This window comes from Lasioglossum baleicum, chromosome 7 (assembly GCF_051020765.1).
Source record: "Lasioglossum baleicum chromosome 7, iyLasBale1, whole genome shotgun sequence".
Taxonomy (NCBI): domain Eukaryota; kingdom Metazoa; phylum Arthropoda; class Insecta; order Hymenoptera; family Halictidae; genus Lasioglossum; species Lasioglossum baleicum.
This window is the reverse complement of record NC_134935.1, coordinates 16,672,020-16,696,075: the sequence shown is the minus strand read 5'-3', so window position 1 is coordinate 16,696,075 and position 24,056 is coordinate 16,672,020. Positions and strand designations below refer to the sequence as shown.

The window sequence follows — 24,056 nt, the reverse complement described above, 5'->3', positions numbered from 1 at the left end:
TAATTCCATACAAAATTAAGACTGACAAAATGTGCCACAACATTGATTCGATTCAGTTTTTCGCTATCTCGCATAGTTTCCGAGATATCCGCGCTCAAAGTGCACTAATTGTGCTGAAGAGTTAACTAGTCAAATAAGGCAAAAGTCTCTATTTCACAATCAGTGAACTTTGAGCGCGGATAACTCGGAAACTATGTGAGATAGCGAAAAACTGAATTCAATCAATCTTGTGGCACATTCTGTCAGCTTCACTTTTGTATAGAATAGTCTTATCGCTAGGACGCATAGTTTCCGAGATACAAGCGGAAAACAGAAAAAGGGGACCTTCCACGTGCCCCCTTTTGTTTGATTGTTTTACGTCGCTTTTTCAACTGCTATGGTTATTAAGCGACGGGACCTACAGTTTAAGGTGGTTTAAGTTTAACGTGCACCCCTGCACCCCGTTCGCTTCCTAGGAGTGGGGACTTTTAGTATGTTTACCTCCCAACTAGTCCAAACAAAGACCCAAAGCTAAAAATTGTGTTCCTTCCATTTCCCTCTATAACTTTTCGTTGACTGGACTATAGTATAGTGTGTTAGAATCCACTATCTAGTCACGATTGTCGAGCGATTATTGAGCAGACAATTTTCTCTGGCAACAACCGGGTGACTGACGCAACCGCTGTCGAATGACTCCAAGCCGAATCAATTACCGATTTGTAACAGTTCGCGGCAGGGCCATCGCAGTGGGATGAGGGCAATGAAGATCGCTAGACTCTCCGTCGTACACCCTCCTAAGCCCGGACAATGTCTCGTAAAAGTTGCAATGGAAGTTTAATCGAGTTCCACGCGAAGAAACGTCTGGCGCCGGAGTACTAAAGATAAACCGGTCCTTGTGCCGTCGATCCTCGGGGCAGGATCCCTTTCTCGGGCCGAGTCAGCCGAGGATCCCGAACTCGAGTTCATCGAAGTTTAGATCGCTAATCGGTCTTACCGCGGGGAAAAAACGTGATCCGCGAGGGTAGTCGTGGTCCGAGGCTTTGCGAACTTCCTAAACGGCGGATGCGGTCGCGTTCGTCGCGGCGTGCAGTAAAAATTTCGTGGTTTTTCGGCGTGTTGGTCCGCCGATGGGAGCCGACGGAGGATTTGCCCGCGACGAAAGTCGTCGAAGGATCTCTCCCGAGCCAGCGAGCCTTTGGCAAACGTTCCCTAATCCCCCCGGTCATCCGGCAAATGCTGGAATTTACCGGGAGGACCTTGGCCGAACGTTAGGCGAACGTTTCCCACCCCCGCGAAACGGGAAAGTCGGCTCGTCTCGGATCGGTTAGGCTACTATACCCTGGTTGCTGGCTACGTATATCCGGTACCCGGCTAAGACGGAGATTCGGTGTCACGTGGTCGGCTAAGTCACCAAAAAGCCCAGCTTAGCTGAAGCCAGATCTAACTTCGGCTCACCTGGATTAATTCGAACGTAAGGCTAACCCCGAATCGATGTTACCCCCTGTCCATCCCACGGGCTAAGACGACTTACGTTCCGGCAGCCGTTTTCAATTAATGAAACGCTCACGCGAGAGGTCTCTCTTTTCCAGTGCTGTACCCCGGTGATCGATCGATCTCGCCGCGGATTAGACGGGACTCGCCGCCCGAGAATTACTTCCTCGACCCTGGACCCGAGATATTAAAAGGGCTCTCTCTCTCCCTCTCTCTCTCTCCTTCTCTCTGTAGTCCGTTTCTCAGATATTGCTGTCTGTCGCTGTCCCAACGAGACTATCGTCTCCTACAAACTTTATGCTGAATCGTACATTTTTCATTCTGCAGTGGCTTCGGATCTGTACAGCTTGTTTTGCCGTTGGGTTTGGATACATTTGTATTATAGACCCAACCAGAAAGATTCTTTATTATTAGCGGTCTTGTTTCTTCTTTATCTTTATGCAAGATAAAAGTGTCCACCTAGATTGCAACAAACTGGAGGAAAATAGTAAAATATTCTCTTTCTTAATATGTTTAGTAGATTGAAAATAATATTACAATTCTTCCAATGTTTTTACTGTGTTCAATTACACTTACTCTTGCAGAATCCGCATAAAATCCGCTGTCTAACGATGTGTAATAGTGTAATAGGAGTTATTCAGATTTTATCGAAAATCAGTAGCGAAAGCTCGAAACAGTACATACATTAGGAGATCAATTTTTATTTTGCTCCCGTTTGTTACACTTGAGATACAGAATTTTTATTTTGCTCCACTTTGTTACACTGGAGGTACAGAATTTTTATTTTGCTCCAGTTTGTTACAACCGAGGCATAGAATTTTTACTTTGCTCCAATTTGTTACAAATTGAGGTAGAACATTTTTATTTTGCTCCAGTTTTTGTTACAACCGAGGCATAGAATTTTTACTTTGCTCCAATTTATTACAACCGAGGTATAGAATTATTATTTTGCACTAGTTTATTGCAATTGACGTACAGAATGTGATTGGTTCACCTTAATAGGCGGGTTCGCCGTTAAGGATGACGATAGTTCTCTGTCTCCTGTCCTTTACATGTCGTCCTGTTCTACTGAAGCTTTAGCATCCCCTCGCCAGAAATTCTTTAAATTGTACATGGGGTTAGCTAGTATGTGAACTAAAAAGAGGAGGGATTATGCATTATACAGGATACTCGATGCTGTAAATATTTTAACCGGTGATTCTACGAGGTATCTATACCGGGGGGTGATTCTACACCGTCTTATTTCAGCTTGAGAATCAACCCGTTGAAATATTAACCGGTCGTAGTCGAACACTCTGCGCGGGCATACAATTTTCAAAAAATTCATGCATATATGTACTGCACCCAAGCGAGGCAAATAAATAAATTATTATATACTGTAAGCACGCCAGGCATACTTTTGCAAATGTCATGGAAATACTTCGGAAAGTAATACCTTCCGAGTATTGACACCCATAGATGAAGAATTGGAGTCTCAAATGGGTAGGTGCGATTCGAATAAATACAAAGATTGACAGAATTTAAGAGCATCAACAATTTTCAGGCTATGAAACATATTAAGAAAACAAATCAATTTTTGATTTTGCATAAAGATGTGTACTTATAATTAAACTGCGGGTCTTTATGCATTTACGAAGAAACTGGTTGGGTGAAATATAAAACAATAAAGGATTAGGAAAATTTAAAACTATCGTAATGTTGTTTTTAGCGTAACAAAGTCATTAAGGGATGAAATCAATTATTATTTTATTCCTGCTTGCGCCACAATCGATGCAGAACATTTTTGTGGTGCATAAAGATCCGCAGTTCTCACACTTTACAAGAGGATACATTTAACCGAATATATCAAGAAGAACGACTCTATCGCGAAAATATTCTTCTAGCCGAGTTTAAATAAAAATAGATACGAAACTTGAGACAAAATAAGCTCGACGTCTGCCGTGTTAAAAGAAAATTGGAGCACGATCGAAATGTTAAGGAACTCTATGCAGGTCGCCTATATTCGAACCGTTAAAGATAACGGGACACTGATTAGCAAGCGCATCGGCGAAGGCTCCAGGATTCATCCGTTTTGATCGCCGGATATCCCGTAAGAGCTGTCTCGGAGCAAGAACAATCGCTTATCGCGTTGTTCAGCTTGGAAGATCGGCCCGTGCGATGAATCTTTTCTCGTGGAATCGTTCCGCGGCGGAAGACGGTCGCGAGAGGCTGCTTTAAATTCCATTAAAGCGACAGGAGGTAGCGGAGATCCCGTCGGATGTGAAACGATTATTATCGCGGAACGGGAGCAAGCAAGAGAAATAGAAAGAGAGAGAGAGAGCGAGAGGGCGAGTCACACCGCTAATACCTTAAGAAATATTCTCTGTGACGCGTAATATATTCCGGGTGTAGATTATACCGTCGCGCGGAGACTAGTTATCCGGCAATTCAACCGGTGCGGTGCGGAACGTGGAAACTCCTCAAACGGTTTGGCCAGCGGCGCTAGTGGCCGAAACCAAGCCCTCTAACCGGTGCGACGAACCGAGCCGAGCCGAGCCGTTGCCTAACCGGAAGTATCATAACGACCCATTCTCGAGTGCCCTAAGCCCGTCTCTAAATACTGTCCGGAATTAAGCGAAAACGGTTGGTCGTGATTACAGGACCAACCCCGACCCGGCCACCGCCACGCCGCCTTTGAACCAGCAATCTTTCCGTGGACTCCAACATAATACCGTGGGACCGTTCTCGTCCGGCCGGTTACGTTCGCCGCTCGGGGAAACCCATTTGTTTGAACGCTCCCGTGGATGGGATGCTTTACCTCTTACCCCCCACACCCCACACCCTCCTACCTTCACCCTTAAACGCAACGGCCCCGAGAGCTCGCCTAAATGATCACTACCACCCCCTTACGTGTTAACGCTGCGTTTCTGTACAATTGTTTTCCTGCAACTAGTCAAATTATATGTTCTACATAATTCTCCAGCGAATTCAAACCTTTCCAAAAACTTTAAAAAATGTTTCTCTCCTAAACAAAACTTCCACAGATTTAAAGAGTTCTTTACAACGACTCCTTAAACATTCAACTACGATTTTTATTCACTGTTTTGTGGAGCAAAATGAAGAACCGGCGGCACACCTCTCGTTCAGAGCTCGATAAAAGTACTCAAAAAGATCGTACACCAATTTTGAAGGTATTCTTGTAAAGAGAAGCTTCGTTCTTCAAATCAATTGTGCTTTCAATCACGAAAAGAAATTTTCAAAGCTTCCACAGACGTTCGAATGTACAGCATCCTCGAGATAAACGTTTTCTACAACATAGAAAAAAGCTTAGAATTAAATTAATGATGGATTATGAAACTAGAGCTTCCTAGTTTTCAAACGAGTCCTTTATAAAATGATCACGGTTTAAATATGGATCAAATGAATCGTTCAGCAATGTGTCTAGCTCTTTGTACACGGAGATTGTTTTTAGATCGCTCAGCAATATAACTCGAGCGAAACTTTTCAGTCCTGTGCGCTGTTATAATCTATCTTTGCCTTCCTTTTAAAAATTGCATATCTCGTCCGTGCACATTTTCCATTTCGGTTGTTGTTTTCATTTCTGCCTGCTACATAGGGGAAATGTTCTGAGGAAACGAATATTCTGGAATTGTTTGCGGTGTTTTCGTGCTCGAAGCGTGTGTCTTGCAAGGATTTAACCTGTACCAAGAGAATTTCATAAAAATTCATCTCGGAAACAAGAGTTAAATTAAATATCTTTTTACGAAATTCTTGATTTTTTAATTTTTATCAAACTAAAGTATTAACGTACCCGAAAACCAAATATATATTCATATTCGTTCATAGCCGACTTAATGAAACTTTCATTTCCCATGCATTTAATTGACCCTTTGCACTCGACTGTCCCCTGTAAGAGGACATCCTATATCTGGCTGGCAATTTGAATGTCCCGTTTGAGAGGACACGATAAGATCTCTGGTGTTTGGTAGGTGCACGATCTAAAATTCTCGTTTCAAAATGTCCGTGCTTCACATGACAAAACTTGTTCCCGACTTTTGCTTCGTGAAACAAAATCAAAGATCAATTTTCAAAGTGTCGGTGTAAACAGGAGGCTTCAATCTTCAGATCTGTGGAAGTTTTATTTGGAAGAGAAATTTTTGAAGGTTTTTGGAGACGTTACATCATGTAAAAATATCTTACAAGGCCAGGACCCCAAGCGTCCGACTTCGATTTTGATAATTTTTTGCGAGAAGATGGTGCATGGATCCCTGCATGATGTCTGCAAAATATTAGATGTAGTTACTCAATAGTTTTAAAGATATAAACAATTAAACTTTCATACCTTGTCGATATAAGGTGCAGTGGAGTAAGTCCGCCCTAGTTTTTGCAAAGTTGGACTTTAAACTGATGTATTTCCAGTCTGGTATGTAAAATAAACGTTCTTGGTATCAAACTCTTGCCACAGTTATTACTGATGAATTAGTACCCAACAAAAACATCCTGCAAACAGGAGCCGACTTCCTATGGCTGTAGAAAGTTGTGAGGTATCGAACAAAATACGGCCAAGTTCGTTAGCTTAGAAATACCTCTTGCGATACTGAAAAAAGCGTTTGTAAAAATTAGTTTAAAAGAGAACGCTATTTAATTTTTAAAGAGTTACATGGAGGGCTAAATTATTCAAACTTGGCCGCTACCTAACGCCTTTTATGGCCATTGGTTTAAAAAGTAACGGCTGAAGAGGTTAAAATTAGTCTAGGCTTATAGTATTGTACAATTTGTAAATACATTTCGAACTCATTGCGTATATGATTCGGATTAACCGGTCAGAGGTCTCACGGGCCGAAAAATAGGCGACAAGTTGAGGACCGCGTCGGAGTGGTTGCTTCGAGGTGGGGGTTGAGCAACTATCTAGCTGATTTAGGGGAACACCGTGTCTGGGCGTCGTGAAACGCGCCGCGTCGAATATATTTCCCCGTTGTTCCAGCGGGAAGAGGCTCCCGGTGCAACTTTAACGAGAAACCGTCGCCGCTTTCGAAGAATATACGGTCGCGAGCGACGGTGACGGGGGCCCGCGCGCAGCTAAATCGCGGTAATTAATCGGAGAATTATCGTTACAACGTGCCAGCTAACGGCGCGGTGTCTGCCAAAGCGTGTTCCTGCGCCGCTAGCATCATCGAGATTATTTGTATCGGTAATATCGCCCGTGCAAATTTATCGTGCTCTTATTGCCGGCACGTCGCGCACACCGTTGCGCACGCCGCGCGACTCTGCTGTCTTTCCCGGAATTATTATCATCTCTTGGGCGTCCCCCGTTCCTCTCGGCCCCGTTCCTCTCCCTACGCCCTAGGGACACGGTACCCGCTCCAATAAATCTATCTATCCATCTAGCTTCCCGACTAAAACCGTCTTGACTCGCTCACGCTGCGCGTTGCGACGGGACGCGACGCGGTGCTTTTACGAGGAACTTTTACGCCCATCTCGAGGACTTTCCTGTCACTCACGGGCCGCGCGTCTCATATATTCCGGCGACGGTTCTCCAGACCCCCTAGCTAGATCTTCCTGTACGATCCGCCGCGTGGATCCTCGCGAGGGTGTCTGCCACGATAGCAAGCAACACCCGACCGATAAAACATGAGATTCGTTCCAGAGATGTTCCTCGTGTTTCCCTCGACGTGTTCTCCGCCGTGTTTTCGGATTTCGGGAACACTCGGGACACACGAGCTCTCACTCGGAAAGCTCGTTTGTTGTCGAAATTAAGGGGGATTCTCGTGTAAAGCGGAAAAATAAGCAGATGTGTGTCGCTGAGCGCTCACAAGAAAGTCCGTGGCAGGAATGCGGTGACGTGGAACAAGAATGCGCGTCCGATTGGTTAGCTTGGAAGGAGCGCGCCTTCTATTGGCCGAAGCATAGACCCCTCTTGCCTCTGTGCCGCACAGTGGGACCTTTCGTCCAAATCGGAGACAAAATCAAAGAACTTTCGATAGAAATGAGGTAGAGCGATGAAATTTTTTTTCAATTAAAGCTGAAACTTTGCAGAATATGGGAAAAATAGGGAGATTATGGTGAGAACGTTTTTTAACGTTGAGAAAATTCGTTGAACTCGCACAATTTCGAGAAAATTGTGGTTTTTCCAATACCATTTCAAATCTGGTCTCAAAATTTGTCTACGACCTCAGGCTATTGCAAAATCGATTTCTTGAAATTCTACATGTTCAACGAATTTTCTCAAGGTTAAAAAACATTCGTACCATAATCTCCCTATTTTTCCCATACTCTGCAAAGTTTCAGCATTAATTTTTAAAAAATTTCACCGCTCTACCTAATTTCTATCGAAAGTTCTTTGATTTTGTCTCCGATTTGGACGAGAGGTCCCACTGTGTGCCGTCCCGGGGACTTTCTTGTGAGCGCTCAACAATACACATTTGTTTCCTAGCTTCCGGATGAATCTGTACCTATGAAATATTAAGCAACGAGGACGATAATAGGGTTAAATAGAACAGTTCGGCGAGATAAATCGGAATTAACGGGTGGTCGGAGAGCGGGCGTTGCCTTCGGAATTGGTTAGATTTGTCGGAGCTTGTTGGACCGTTGGTGAGTAGAGGATTCCGAGGACCTTCCGGTGGTGGCTCGTCAGATTTTCAAGTTTTCACCAGCTCCTGCGGCCAGGCGTGATTGCTCGACAAGGCCGGCTGGGAATTAGAGCGAGAATCGGACGTACGCGGCGCGTGTTCGCGTACATACAGCATACAGTATATGTATACAGCTATCGTCCTGTGTACGCGTCCTGCATAATACAGGTGTGTTTATGTATGTATGTAAATAGATTGCGGTCAGGCGGCTGTGTGCGTGTACTTAGACGCGGCAAGGTATTTCGCTGGGACGCGTAATGCCCATAAAACCCAAGGTTTAATCAGCCACCCTAGGCACTGGTGCCCTTGCTTCCTGCCTTCTCCTACCCCCTTCCCACCTTCCCGCGCTGCTCTACACCTATATCGTCCCCTGTTCCGTCCCGTTCCCGTTCCGTGTCTGGCCGTAATCTGAGGAACGTTCGGCGGCACGCGCGCCATTACGCTCGGCGTGTGCCTTACAACACGCCGAGCGGATCCTAGCTGAAAGCTGGCTCGCCTGGATCCTTATTGAAACTGAGCACCATACTCCATAGCCATCGCCTTGACACGCGGTGTCAAGGGCAATTTGCGCGAACACTCGATGCGAGCCGCACGCACTTCCTCCTATCAACGTCCTTCGGCTGTTTGGCAGCCTGTTAGAACTGTGTTCGGAGTAGCGACTATGTACAGGTGATTGTATACAGCACTTCTCTATATTTCCGTTTTTATTACCACGCTTATATTAGCTTGCCGAGTTGTCGTTGTCGTTGTTGTATGCGTCAAATCTTGAAATCGAATTTTAAACCACTTCCCAATGAGCTAGAGACTTGAAACTTTAAACATAGCTCAGAACTAGGTGACAATGCAATATTAAAAAACAAATTTTAAAAAAAAACTATGCGTTTAGGAGATATAAACTATTAAAAATTTAACCATTACACCTCCCCGCGCGACGCTCGGTAGTAGTATAGTATATACTCGGTATAGTATCTTCGAAAATTTCGAAGATGTGTTTGATCAACTTGTATGAATTATACAGTTTTGAAAATTTCATTGAAATTGGTTAATTGGTTTACGAGTTATAAACGACCAAAAGTGGTAAAGATTTCAATTTTCTAAGATTTTTGGCCTTTTACACTTTCTCTCTTATTCACTCGTAGGATTCGTAACAAACCATTGACTCGAGTGACTCGTTGCACAGTGGTCTGGAGACATGATTGATTCAATGTCCCCTCGTCTGGCGACACTGCGCGGCAGTGAGTTCGTCAATTCTTAATTATTGTAACTAAAAATGTGCTTCTTTAATACCAAACCTACCCAGCTAATTAAAACTGCCAGGTCGTCTCATAAAAATAGCAAGATTGGGTTTATTTATAGTTTCAAAATGCAGCTGTACCCATTTTTGTCGTAAATGCATAAAATCCGCAGTCTAATTACCACCGTGTAAAAATAACGAATTCGGTGTGTATAAAATCTGAAGCGTGGATAAAATAATCCTGCTGGAGAGGCTTAAGGGATAGAGCGAAGAACATCGAGGCTAAAGCAGGCTAAAGCCAGTCCTCGAAGACAACGATAACCGCAGCCGGCACGAATGGTAGCCGGGAACCATCATCGCGTCGCGTCGCGGCGGATCGAAACAGTGTTTACCGGTAATTCCGAAAGAAAAAACTCTCCCTCGCGGAAATATCCACGGGAGAGATTGAAGCGTGGCCGGTGCTAAAAGCCCGGAGAAGTTATTTCGAAGTTTGAATTCCGGCGTGCAATAACACGGCTCCGGAACGATACTTGGTTGCGATTTATTCAAGATTCGGGTTAATTCTTGGCTGGTTCGGACTCGGGGAGCTTGGCTCCCTCTCTCTCTCTCTCTCTCTCTCTTTCTCTCTCACCGGCAGTTTTGGTCGATAGTGGCTGAGCGTGGGATCGGGACTGCTGCTTTCGTCGGATAATTAACAAAACTGTTTTCTTGCAGTGCGAGAGCTGGCCAGCTGTGCGCCACTCGCACGGCAATTTAAGTGGGACAGCGGAACGGAGCCGAGCCGCGCTCGTTAGCTTTCCCTGGCGAGCCTTTTTTAATTCTCGACTCCACGAGTACGCGACCACGTCACAGAGGACTTGACCAGGGGCGAAACTACCCCGTTTTTCTAGAATTTCCGCTGATTATCTTGCGCGCCTGCGCCCCAAGCTTCTTCCGACTCAGCGGTGTAGCTTCTATGTGTAGTACTTCGAAACGGAAGCCGTGTATCTTTTATGAATAGACTGCGGATTTGACTAAAATCAGCAGATCGAATGCAACACTGGAAAAACTTTAAGGACATTGCTATCCTATTTTAGACGTGTCTTGAGATGATCAAAGGAGGAAATACACTTCCGCAAAAGTGTGATTTTTAATGTATTTCACGAACAAATTAAGATATCCGAAATCAGTTTGCGCGGTTGGATTCCTCACTAAAAAACACAGAACTTTCCCGTTTGAACTACCCCTCTAACTCTAATAGTTACCGAGATATTCGACCAAATATTGTTCCAAACTTTGAGGGCTGTTTTCACCCCCCGAGTATAAACGATGGATGCTAAAGAGAAATATGTGTCTAGAACTTCATTAAGATCTGGCGATGTGACTTCTGGATCTGTTGGACGAACAATGTTGAGATTTACGTGTTACTTCTAAAAATATGTACAGATTCTTCAGCATTAAATATAGTGTGATGAAGCACTCTGTATCATTCAGAAAAATATTCAAAACGTATTTTTTGTTATCTATCATCATCCAAAAAATGGGTTACAGTGTGGTTAATCCTTCGTTGTAATTTGCGTTTTTTCGGGCGAGCGCCGGCTTCGCAATGGATTCCGGTCTGGTTCGGTCTGATTGCGACAAAGTGAGAAAAAGGGCTGTGTACACGCGGTATTTAATACACACAGAGCTGCCTAGAAAAAGAGAGAGAGACCGAAACAAAAAGGAGAACTAGAGGCACAGTGAAGGGAGAAAGAGGGAGAGAGCACTCGAGTCAACGCGCGAAACAAGAATAGAGACGTACGCGCGTACATTCGGCCGCGCTTTCTCGCGTTGCTTCAAATTAGGTGAAAGCTGAAGGGGGAACTCGAGAACATTCCCGAAACCCGATTATACCGGGCGCCGAGTGTTTTCCGGCATTTTCCACGCATCGTTTATATGTACCGCACCGTTACGCGGTTAACGAGCCTTTGCCGGATCAAAGGACAAGCGTTTCGACAACTCCACGCGCCGCGAGGGAATCGGATCGCGAGCAACCCCTATACACGAGCGACTGATACCTCGCGCTACCGGCTTCAACCCCCTCAGCGATCGCAACAGTTTGCGCAACTAATTTGCTGAAGAATTTAACACCCTGCCTTACACGTGCGTTCTACTTCTTCGTGGAAATTCCAATTTTTATGGAAAGTAGAACGAGGGGGATGATATTTAGTACATCATTGCAAGTTCAACCTCCTTGAATGGTTTTACAGGGATGATTTTTCAGGTTACAAAGAAGAATAAGATGCTGAAAAATTCGCCCAAACCAAATCGATTTTTGTTCGGAAACAAAAACACCCTCTGTGACAAGTTTTAAGTCGGCACTGTTTAATGAATTATGGCTCTATTTCGTCCGTTCTGCTCAACAAAAAATTACGAAAAAATTCATTAACATTCTACCTAATAGTACGCATAACAGTGAATTATTTTAGAATTTTTGCCACTGTGTTTCGTACAAATTATAGCAACATTCCAGTCGAGAAGATCGCGTGCGTGAAAACTAAACCTACCGAGAACTAAAAGCGATTATGTTTTAGTTTGCAAAAATGACGAGGCTCTATTTATTTAGATTCTCTGCAATTTTTACAACAATATGCGCTTAGATACAGAATTTTACCGAATCAATTTCCGCGTAAGCAGCTTCATAATCTCAATAATTATGAAATGAAAAATATATAAACCGGTCATTTGACCGGCAGTGGTATAGGTTTAGTGTTAATAAACATGTCTCCTAGTACTTTAGGCACTTGTTCGCCAGAGTGAAAATATCACAGCAGGTTTGTTAAAGGTGTAAGGACTCATTAGCGTTCGAATAAGTACGTTCTTGTCGGCGTGTAACTATAATGAAAATTCTCGGGGTGAGGAAAGTCGCTCTTAGCTTGTGTACTTTTAATCATCGTGTTTCACCATCGATTTCTTGGCTGACGAGCAACAAGAAACCGCAAAGTAGCGGACAAGAAGAGGAACCGCAAGAAAATCCGGCCGCTTAATTGCTCGACAGGGATTTGGCGCGCGGGCTCATGCTTGCGGGTAATTTTATACCCGTGGCACGCGAACAACCGTCTCTCGGAAAGCTTGCCGGGCCGGTTCATAATGATTATTATCGCGCCATTTGGACGGTCCCGCGATTACCTGTTTAATAATGCACGGACATATTACGATTTATTCGAGGAGAGCCGATCGGTCGGCCGATTATTACAGGTCCCGTGCATCGTTTAATTACCGTCGGTGATAATTTTAAATAAATTGCCGTTGTTCATTTGTCAATCCCCAGGCCCTCGTAAATTTCATCGGGCGCTGACTGAAACTGTGCGACCGAGCGGAATTTGTTAATTACGCCGGTCGTTTAAGCGTCGCGTCGCCCAGCCTGCCGAGCTCTCGCCAACCTTGTTAGTCTGCCGCACTAATCGTCCTGGAATTTATGTGTGTTCAAGGGCAAGATGCCGGGATCGCGCTGTCCCCGCTGATCGGAGTGGTGGTCGGTGCTCTGGTCACCCTGGTGCTCATCATTCTGGTGGTAGCGGTGCGCGTGCGACGGGACAGAGTATCGAAACCACGGCACGAAAAACCAGCGGAACTCAGCGAACTGCCACCCCAACAGTATCCTCTGCAGAACACGCAACAAACCGTAGAAACTGATCCAGACGTTATACCAAATAAATTCGGTAAGTTTCTCCAATATCCTCCCCTGGTCCCTCGTCAATCGCGTTCCTAAATCTCTCTTCTAGGCGCTCCTCTAGTCCCCACCCTAGTCCCCTTCCTAATCCCTGGCCCGTTCCCTCTCTTGGTCCCAACTCTAATCTCCTCCACTGGTCCCTCCTCAGTCCCATTTTAGTCCTCTCCTCTAGGCGCTCCTACAGTCCTCTAGATCCTGTTCTAGTCCCCTTCCCAATCCCCCTAATCTTCACCTGTGGTGCCTCCTCCATCCCATTCCTAATCCCCTTCTCTAGTACCATCCCCATCCTTCCCCTGGCCCCTTTTCTAATCCCCTCCGCTGCACAGTTAGCTAAAAAATTTTGTCAAACCTCCAACAATACAATTTTAGCTACGAAAAACGAGTTTCCGCTATGGCACCGGTTAGCGAAACCGGTTTGCGCGGCTCTCTCGCCGCCGACAATTAGTCGGCCTAGTTCTACTTGCTGTTTCGCGCGGATATTCTACCCTCCTGCGTTGTCGTCGTCGTCGGCTACTCGCAGTTTCGCGTCGCCAGAGCTTCTATTTAGTCGGTCCGCGCGTGCCGTGGAAAGTAGGTGAGAAATGGCTTTGCGCACAATAGAATGTTAAACGTCGTATACGTTCCTCGATTTCTAACATTCAATTGTTACCATGGGAACAATGGGCGTGCGCGGGAAACTTTCAATTCAAACAAAGAAAAACTGTGTGTGTGCCAAGTCGTCCCATATGTGAAACGAATTTTCTTTGATATTTTCCGAAACGTTTTTTCCCCTCGTTTGCCAGGACTCCCGCGGAATAGTGTGATATATATACTTTGTCCAACCAGTCGAGTCGGTACAGGTAAACGAATACGAGTTTATTTTGCTGCTTAATGTTCTCCTCTTTTAAAGTGCACCAACCCATTTCTATTTCAAATACATGAACTCCTCCGTGTAGCGGCTATGAAAGATAAATCTGCATTACTTAGGGGATGATCTAATCCGATAGAATCCGCGTTAAATCTCGGTTCTTCCTGTTCGCAAGCTGTCTATCAAAATAGCTACCCGCAAGCTCAGTGATCAGCTCCGTCGACGTCAATGTTTAACTTCGGTACGGGGATGAAAATGACTGGCACCAAAAGTGCGAGTCGAACAAAAATCCTATCAGTGCAGAAGGGGATGAATATTGCATTCTACATTCGACGGTAGACAAGCAAGCTATTTTCGAGAGTTGGCTAACGTTCGTGGCCGGGTATTTAGCGCGGGGAAACTTAATAATAAAGAAGCGACAGGAGGTCGCGAACGCGTAACGAGGAACTCGATCGAGTTTGGGAGCGCGGAAGGTTCGCGACGGCAATATTTCGAGAGCGAGTAGGATGGCGGACGCGGGAGAGGAGGAAGGAGTTCTCTTTTTTTTTTATTCAGAAGCACGCGCACCGTAATCGATCGCAAGCCGGCGTTCATCCGCTCGAGTGCACTTCGCGTTCGAGAGAAGGACACAATGGGGGGAGGAGAGAGGAGAGGAGTGTCGCCGCAAAAATAGAGACAGGAGCCTAGCCGCCACGGCTGGTGGAAGATATTTAGGAATATTCTCTGGAAGTCTCTCTCTCTCTCTCTCGGGGGTTCGCGAGAGTATCGCGAGAGCCGCTGCGCCGTATCGTATCCGTACTCTGTTTTCTCGGGGACGATGGCATCGGTTCCGCTCGGGAGCGGACGCGATCGCGCGTCGAGTCCGTACCCGCAACGACAGAAAATGCTTTCGCAGCGCATCTAGCCGGGCGACCCAAGCCCGTGTGGCCCGTTGCTTCGATCCCCTTTGTTGACGATGAAATATGGCAGCGGCGTCTCGGCACCCTGCACCCTGCATCGTGCAACGAGCGCGCCCCGCAGACCTTGTAAGCCGCGGTAATTGAATAGAATCTACACGCGCCCCGCGTCTACAAATAGAATCCCGCGATTAGATTAATTACGCGTTCACCCCGTTACGTTTCCCTGTAATAACGCGCGCGCACCTCGTTCTCTATGGAGTTCGCAGTACCCGGTTGATTGTTTACACCGCGCCGGTTGTTGCTTGCGCTAAACGCGCGAAACGATTGCACGACAAGCACTACAAGTCTCCGATAAAGATTCTCGTGGCGTCGGGCGATTGGAACGTGGACCGCCTTGCTTTTCATTGCTAATGGGGCCAAGTAAAACACACACTAGTGAAGAATCTAGAGAAAAAAGACTAGACAGGGGACTAGTAAAAGGGTTAAGGCGATAGGATAGCCATATGACAAAACTAGCAAATTACTAGAATCTTACTAGATTTTGGGTTGAAACATGGATTGCGGGGCCCGGCTTATTGTTCTTATTTGAGCAGATTTTGGGCTAAAATTCTAGAAAAAACCCCGCAGATTTCAATGCATTTTTCTGTCTCTAAAAGACTTTTTTGACTTATCAGATGACTGGAGCGCACTGCATCTAACCTTCCTCTTTAAAATGAGCCCTCACCCAGCCCAAAATTTGCCCAAATAAGATCAAACAACGTTACGTACCGGACCCATGTTTCGAGCCATTTTTCTAGTAAGATTCTAGTAATTTTCTCGTTACAAATCGAGGGTGTACTACCCCCTTAAGGAGGGGACTAGGAATGGGACCAGAAAATGGGACTAAAGAGGGTCTGGGGAATGAAGTAGAGGACGAGCTAGGGGAATGGACTGTAGAGGGAGCGGGGGAGGGACTATGGGAGGGGTCACTGCACGATGCCCAACCAATCCCTTAAAACACCATTCTGTCGGTTGACTGTTGCAGAGGGCAATCTGGTGGAAGTGAGTCCTCCGAGCTACCCGGGTGGCTATCCTCCAGGACACTGGGTGACGCCGGGGCCCACGCCGAGCATAGACGAGCTCTGCCACAAGTTCGCCGGGAGGCCGACGGAGCTGAGGTTACCATCGAGAAGCACGATACCCAGCCTGCAGAGCATGCCCATGACGGGAATGATGGTGGGCCAGGGGATGGTGCTTGGCGGCGGTCAAGGTGTCGCGATGAGCGCCGGCCAAGGTGTCGTCGTCGCCGGGGAATGTCTGGACGGCGAGGCGATCAAGCGGCGACTGATGGCGAACAGGCTGCCAGAGAGCTGCGTCTAGACCAGGCAATCGCTCTTCGCCCCGGGGGCGTTCCGATTTGCTCCCGGGGCAAGTTTCGTCGAACGAGAGACACTCGCGAGTTCGACGTCGTCGTCGTCGGCACAAGACTATATGGTTCACTTCGTATAGGACGCTACGAGTAGGCGTGGCTTCGCTGGGTTGGGTCTCGTGAGACCCCGGACTCTGCCCCACGGGGCAATCTCTGTCCACTTTTGATCTAGAGCGACGTCTCGGCGGGAATAACGTCGGAGGAGGAAGATGGCTGCGTTGTGCTTAGAGCGTAAGATACCTCGAGTAGGCGTGACTTCGCTGAGTTGAGTTGAGTCGGAGCCGGGGCCCTGCCCCACGGGGCAATCTTTGTCCATGTTTGATCTAGGGCGACGTCTCGGCGCAAATAGCGTCAGAGGAGGAAAGGGATGTTGACTACGTTGTACTTCGAGCGTAGGATAACTCAAGTAGGCGTGGCTTCACTGGGCTTGATCGAGAGGCAAGGCGATGCTCTATAGAACCAAGGCTGTTCTACAGCCACATTTTTAGATGAACCTCTATTCAGAATCACAAATGGAAGACTGTTCATCTTATTCTCTGTGTAAAGACCGCCTTCAATGGGCGTGGCTTTGCTGCTCCCGCTAACGGAGCCGGAGCAATGTCCCAAATGGCAAACCGTGTCCACGCCTGCTCTAGAGTAACTTTTCAGAGGAAGTATCATACAGAGAGGGGTAGAGGACGGTCTATTCCCCTCCACTTGTAAGAAACGCTCCCCGAGTGGACGTGGCTTCGTTAGTCCCGCCCTTAACGGAGCAAGAGCAGTGCCCCTCGGGGCAAACCGTGTCCGAGCCTAGTATAGACCCTGGAATTCGCCTCCTCGGCGTCGAATCGTGCAATCGGAGCCGAGACGTCGCCTTTCTAATGATCCGTGCGTAAATCGAACTGCGAACAAGTCAATTGCAAGACGATGACGATTTTACAGACAATCCCGCGTCGTAACGAACGCCGCGTTGGAAACGGGAACTTCCCGGCCGACGAAACTGTTTGAAGAGCGTTTCCCTCGTAGTGTCGGACAGGATGTTGTTTCTTTCTGCTCGGAGGAGGCGCGGAGAGGAGAGCACACGGACGGAGGATCCGCTCGCGGAAGAATTAGGTGGAAACTTGCCAGTTCTCGAGTTCTCTCCGATGAGAAACTTTGTTCTCTCTCCCTCGATTTCTCTTCGGGCCGGTTTCTCCCAGGACCGACCGCCGATCCGACGATCCTTGTCCTCTCCCGCGTATACAAGGTGGCTTCACTTAACTATACCACACGAATTTACTCATAACCTACTGATCACATAAGAGAAAGTTTCAAACGAAAGCTCCTGTATGTCAATTAAGACATGCAACGTGGTCGTTAGCAATTAACAATTTCCACCCCGTATGTACCTTGATACATTTTTACTCGGCATTCAATGCTCCTTCGAATTCCACATCATGAAATAGAAATTCAAGGTCCGCCAACAAAGTGAACTCTTAAAAGAGCTAATTGTTACATCGTGTGTACCGGATAATGTCCAACAACTTCAGCTCGAAATATTTTCTGGCGCAACAAGTAGGTTACGAGTAGATTCGGGTGGCACAGTTAACTCCGTCCGGTGTTTCTCAGCAGAGAGGTACGTGATTCAAGTTTCAGGGGAGAGACGCGTCCGTGCGAAATGCTCCGCGGAAAAATCCGAGAACGAACGGCGACGGTAATACATCGGGAAAACGCGACTATCGAGCGACGATGCGACCCGGACCAGGCCCGAATCGTTATCGAGAATATTAGCGTGCACCCTGGGTTTGAAACGAGACGGTACGGTGGGGAGCGGGCCGGGGAATTCTCGATGGCAAAGCAGCTCCGATCGGCGAATTGGAACGGACGTAAATAAACCCGCGTCTCAGCCCGAAGAAAGAGAAAAGATGCTCGAACGACGCGCCCCTTCCCTTCTCCAACCCCTATCGTTCCTCTTCCGGTTGCTGGAATGAAGATGGATGGCGGAACGGCAGGGAGATACGCGATGGTACGGTCGCGAGTGCAACCCAACGAAAATAACGGAGAAAGGCCGGAGAAGGAGAGGGGGCGAGCCTTCGAAAGACAATGCGATGGTACTTTGCCGAGTTGTTCGCGGGGGCGTGAACAGCACCCTTCAGGCTGATCAATCTACCCCGCCGCCGGAAAAAATATTCGCGACGAGACAAGAGATTCTGTTCTCTGCAACGCCCATAAGAACGTCTGCGGCTGTTGCGTTTCGAACGGGAATTATCGATTCGCAGGCAGTGTACCTCGAAGAACACCTCGGAAAACACCTCGCACACTCGATTTTCTTCGTAATAATTTTTTAACAACCTTTCGGTTATTGGTAAAGTTAAAGAAACAATCTAGAAGGTTGTTTGAGTTTGGTACAGGGTCGCTTAATAACCATAGCAGTTGAAGAAGCGACGTGAAACAATCAAACAAAAAACGTGGTAAAAAGGTACAGGGTCGGATTGTGTGTGGGGGCGTATGAAAATGTACTTTAACAATGTTCAGAAATGAATAACAAATGCTGTTACCGTTTTGACAGCGGAGACTACGAGAATCCTGCAGAATCGAAATAATCGTGATCTAAGAAAACGGGAGCTTCAGGGTCTAAGAGAATTGCCCATCCCCTCCACCGCGTGGCATATTTCTATCCGGTGTTCGGAGATAAACAAAATTTTAGATTTAAAGATTTATTCTAACAATCTGGACGATAAATATTTCCATTCATTTCCGATGCATAAAATAAACCATTTTTATTTTCTGTCGCGTCAAATAAAATACTGTAATCTTGTATTTCGAATATTTCCTTTTTTTCGCGCCGAAAATAAATCGAGCGAAGGGAACGCGCGGTTGTAATTCAAGGGAGCATAATATCTCGCGAAATTTCCCTTCTAATTTATGAAACGCGATGAAATGTTTCATTCGAAAATGTTCAACGTTTAGATTGCCCCCGGAACGGATCAGCGAAGTTAAACAAAAACATTTCGAAAATGAAATGATGTTCTTTCGGGTATTCTTTTAAATGAAACATTATTCGAGTCCTCCGACAGATGGTTCGCGCCCATCGGAGCTGTTAAATAAAATACTGGTTTAAAAACATTTTCCATTAACACGCGCGCTGACGCGTCACTGCCGAGCGAGAGATGGGTAAAATTTCCAGAGGAAAAAAAAATATTTGAAATAGTACATGACATACAGCTCGGATGAAATAGTATTTCAAATAGACAGCAAAATGTCCGCGAGCGAAATGTTTTTATGTTGACTATTCGATGCGCGGATATTACATAAGTTCTATTTTAATAGTCCGTTACGCGAAATTACACAGTTTCGCTGCGGTAGCCCGACGCGCCCGAGATAAATGATTTTTATTCGAATAATCTGACGCGACGAATAAAGTGTTTGTTTTTACATACGTAACGCCGAATGATCTCCGAAAAAATGTGTGGTCCGTTCGGTTATATCTCCTCGAATGTGAAAATACTTCAACCGTTGTTTTAAACCCACTTTGGTTTGCATAAAATATTTTATAAGCTCGCGCGTCCAATTTCAAAGTGGACAGGCTGTTTACTGTTTGCCACGTGAATTAATTAAACTGAGGATTTTTTGGAAAAGTGAATTCACTGAAATACGAAACTGCGAGGAACTTCTTTGATTATAATATTCTTATGTAATGCATAAAATAATAGAAACGTTCAGAATTACATTTTTATTATGCTGTACTATCAGTTGAGGGTTAAACATGTTGTATTCTGCAACACTGTAAATCGAACACATTATTTTTCCCCATAATGATTTTAATAGAGGGGAAATTATATATTGACATCTCGAATTTTAAAAATTTCTCAACAATTTTCAATTTCATATACTCAAGTTTGCTGCAACTGCTTGAAGATACGCAATCTAGCAACGAGGAATCAGTCTGACAAGGAAACTGCTTGTCCTCGAAAATGATTTCAGAAGGATTTGCGATTCCAAAGGTATTTTGATTTTACTTTCACGAAGAGAAACGAGTTAGTGGCTCGAAGAAGTATGTAGCTTGCTCTCGAGAAAGATAGTACGCAGAAAGATTTGTAGCGTAACGATTATTTCGATTGTACGAGGTTGTCGGCCAGGTGGATGATTTAAAATGTTTTGTTTTCGAAGATTCCACGCACGATTTCGACTGAAACCGACTATTTGCCGTTCGGAACAGTATTTCACCGATCCGTGGCGCGGAGACAGCTCGACTACCTGTAAATAAATGTACGTACGTGTTCATAGCGGCAGCCATCCGAATCCGAATCACTCGTTGGGAGGATAGGAAGGAATGAATCACTGTCACCGAGACTGCCCTCCTAATTTGATTCGATTCCCGTGGAACGAACGGGAATAGGAGGGGTAGAAACAAGAGTCGAGACTAGGCGAGGCCGGCTCGGCTCGGCGAAGAGAAGCCTTTATATACTCGGGGGCTGAAAAATTCAATTTATAAGGTCAGAAAAACCGGTCTTCCACGTGACGCTTCTCGGCGAAGTCATGAAGCTTGACGGCGAAACTGGGAGCGAGAAAAAAAAACCAAGAGACGAAAAGTGACAAAGTATATTCCTAGGAGAATGAAGTGACGCGAACTTCGTCCGAGACACCCTCTCTACCTCCCTCCCTCTCTCTCTCTCTCTCTCTCGTCGTCCCCTTTCTCTGAATTTTAACGTGCGAAACGTGACGAGGGCCAGATTCGCCCATTAAAAAATCTCCACTTTAATTCACTAATTATGACCAGCATCAAATATTCAACAATCAGCTTGAACGACCAATTTCATATCAATTATTACATATCCTATTCCATTACATATCATGAAAATCGATTAGGGAATACTGGAAATTGAAATTGAAGACGTTTCGAGGAATAGTAAAAAATGGAAATCAAAATTGAGGAGGGAAAGATGAATTTAATCATTGATATTGACTGAATTTTTTGGCCTGACGAAGAGAAAAGGGGGCGAAACACGCGAGGGAGTGCGAGGGTATATCAGATCGAAAATCGCAAGGGTGCAAGACGTGAAGTTGTCGTTAACGTCGACGAGCGTTTCTTCTTTCGGTATATTCAGAGGAGAAGTGGGGAGCGAGAATAAAAAAAGAAAGAAATAGGATAACGAAGAAACAAAACAACATGAATATAAAAATGAAGAACACACTAACACACAACAGACAGACAGACACAATGATAAGCTACAAGAAAAAGTCGTTGCTCGTTAGTTAATGTCGTATCGTTGTACAGAAGTATGTATCGTTGATGAATTTCTGCGCGCGTGTTCCGGACGTCGCGAGATCCGAGAAACGAGCTGCGGGCTGTGGCAGGCGTTTCTTCGGGATCGAGACGCGATCGAGACAGGATCGTTCGATCCCCAAAGAGTTCAGAACGGCGACGTTTGTCAGGTCGTCGCTTCCCAGAAACGCTCGACGATCTTCGCCGATTAGAATTCGACTCTCGCCCGCATCGTAGAACTTAGACACGCTTTACGATTCGAATTATGATCGAGGGAATAAATCGATCAATGGACAAAACACTTTTTCTATCGAACATCACGGTCGACGAGCGATCGCGACGCTCCACGTTGAGTCGAAATGCAATTCTTGGTGAGCTAACAATTTCAAGTTTACGTCGACAATTTTACGTCGCTCGAGATTATTCATTTCCGCAGTGTTATCGATTAATTTTTTCAAAATTTACAAATGGACGAATCAATAGGCTTTATTAATACAATCCCTGGCAGAATGTTTCCGATCGGAGGCATTGATACGGATTTTAGAGAAAACATTCACAATTTAGAAGTATAAAATATTACTTCATTGAGTTAAAACTGATGGGAGATGCAAAGGGGCTAACTGAAGAATGAAAAACAACAAAATTATCTTTGCCCGACATGAGTTGCCGCCAGTGACGGAATGCGGCGCACTATGGGCCAAACCGACGAAATCTGTGTAAAAATCAATGAACTTTCGATAGAAATGGGATAGAGCGATGAAATTTTTTTTAAATGAAAGCTGAAACTTTCCAGAATATGGGATAATTATGGAGATTGTGGTACGAACGTTTTTTAACCTTGAAAGAATTCGTTAAACTTGCACAATTTCAAGAGAATTGTGGTTTTTCCAATACCACGCGTGGAAAAAAATTTTTTCTAACATGCGACACATCATTTCCCGTAGATTTTACACTTCTAAATTGTGAATGTCTTCTCTAAAATCCGTATCAATGCCTCCGATCGGAAACATTCTGCCAGGAGTTGTAGGTAGCCTGAATAAAGCCAGTGTCGCCAAAAAATCAAGACTTGTCTCCCACTCTACGACTTGTCTCATCCCTTCTACGACGCCATCCCTCCCTTCCGCCACGGCCTGGCCACGTGACGCGTTTCGTCTCTGTCGTGCATGCGTCGCAATGCCACGTGACTAACCCAGCAATGACAGAGAGGAGTTGGCCGTATTCCCCTCAATTTCCCCGGTCTGGCGGCACTGAGCAGAAAAGAAAAGCAGAAATATTCCGAGGAACAGTTTCCAAAAATTGTGCAGATTATTCTTCGAATATTAATCGACTGTAGGTCCAATTATTGTTGTTTATAAAAAGCAGAAGCGAAAATAATTCAGCTCAGCTAGAGTCGCATATTGAACCACTGTGCGCTGCCGCGCGGCAAGAAGCGACCTGATCGACGCGCGATCGCTATTTCCGGTTGTTGTGCGGATCAAGATCCATCTCTGTGATTTTAATCAGCTCGAGGTCCAAAATTCAACGTCTCGGCTAATTTTGCTCATCTTGCTAAACATGTCACTCGACTGTGACGTAGAGATGCAGAAAACGTGACAAATTTTTTATGAAACTCGTCGATGTCCTTTTTTCAATGTAACAGACCTGCAATAAGAGAATTGTTCTGCGGTGAGAACATTTTTGTTGAGTCTAAAAATTACTCGGGATTGTTGCAAGATCGAGCTGACTGGAACAGAGTGAAAATGTACCGCGATCTGCACGATTGCCCAAGTTTTCTCACGTCCACGACGAACTCAGCCTAATTCCTTGTACGTCCGGGTGTCGCGATCCGATCCGATCTAATCGTTTTTCAAATCGACGCGCGCAAGCCGAATGTTCTCGCGCGAAATAACGCTCAATAAACGTTTCGTTTTCGTCGATCCCTGCGAAAGGGAACATCGCACGGTGACACATTCACCCGATCCAGCTGCCGATTTACGATATGTACTTCAAGTCTGCGAGAACGGTTTCCGAAAGAGAGATCGCCGTTATTTATTTCCTGTGATCGTTTAATAAATACACGTACGCACTTCTAGGCATACATACGTATAGGACAGAGTCGCCAGATCAGGGGAAAAAGGTACCCCCTCTCTGCCAGTACCGGAACGTGTCACGTGACCGGACTGTGGCGGAAGCGTGGGGGAACAGCGTCGTCGAAGGGGACAAATCTCAATCTGGCGACTCTTATAATAGGGTGAACTGTCCAGTTAATAGCAAAACTGATCACTAGACTGCGGAGTTTATGCGTTTATGACGAAAATGGGTACGTACAACTTAAAGCGGACATGTAAAAAATATTAAAGGACATCAATGTGTTAGTTTCAGCTTAATAGCATAATTAAGAGAAGAATACAATTTTTATTTGGCTCTTGTGGACACAAGATCAATGCAAACACTTTTTATTTTGCATAAAGATCCGCAGTCTACTGATCACACACACTTTAAATCAGAATAACTTTTTTATGAATGGACCAAGCGACTTCAATTTCGCTGTAAGGCTAGAAGAAAATAATGGCTAAAAAGCAATAGTAAAAATTGATTTTTACATCTTTTTTAGTTCGCCCAATAATGAAAATTTAACCGATGTGTTTGGTCAAGTTGTATAAATTATATACGCTCTGAAAATTTCATCGAAATCG

At 45.4% G+C, this 24,056-nt stretch overlaps 1 protein-coding gene across 1 annotated transcript in view; it reads left to right on the top strand.

Annotated features, from left to right (window-relative positions):
• LOC143210469 (MAM domain-containing glycosylphosphatidylinositol anchor protein 1) overlaps positions 1–23,983 on the top strand; it is a 531,502-nt gene extending 507,519 nt beyond the window's left edge. The window contains exons 13-14 of the mRNA XM_076427361.1: positions 12,762–12,992; positions 15,774–23,983. Coding sequence (XP_076283476.1) covers positions 12,762–12,992; positions 15,774–16,108 — 566 coding nt within the window. The 3' untranslated portion in view covers positions 16,109–23,983. The remainder of the gene's footprint in view (positions 1–12,761; positions 12,993–15,773) is intronic.
• Positions 23,984–24,056: the final 73 nt, after the last annotated feature.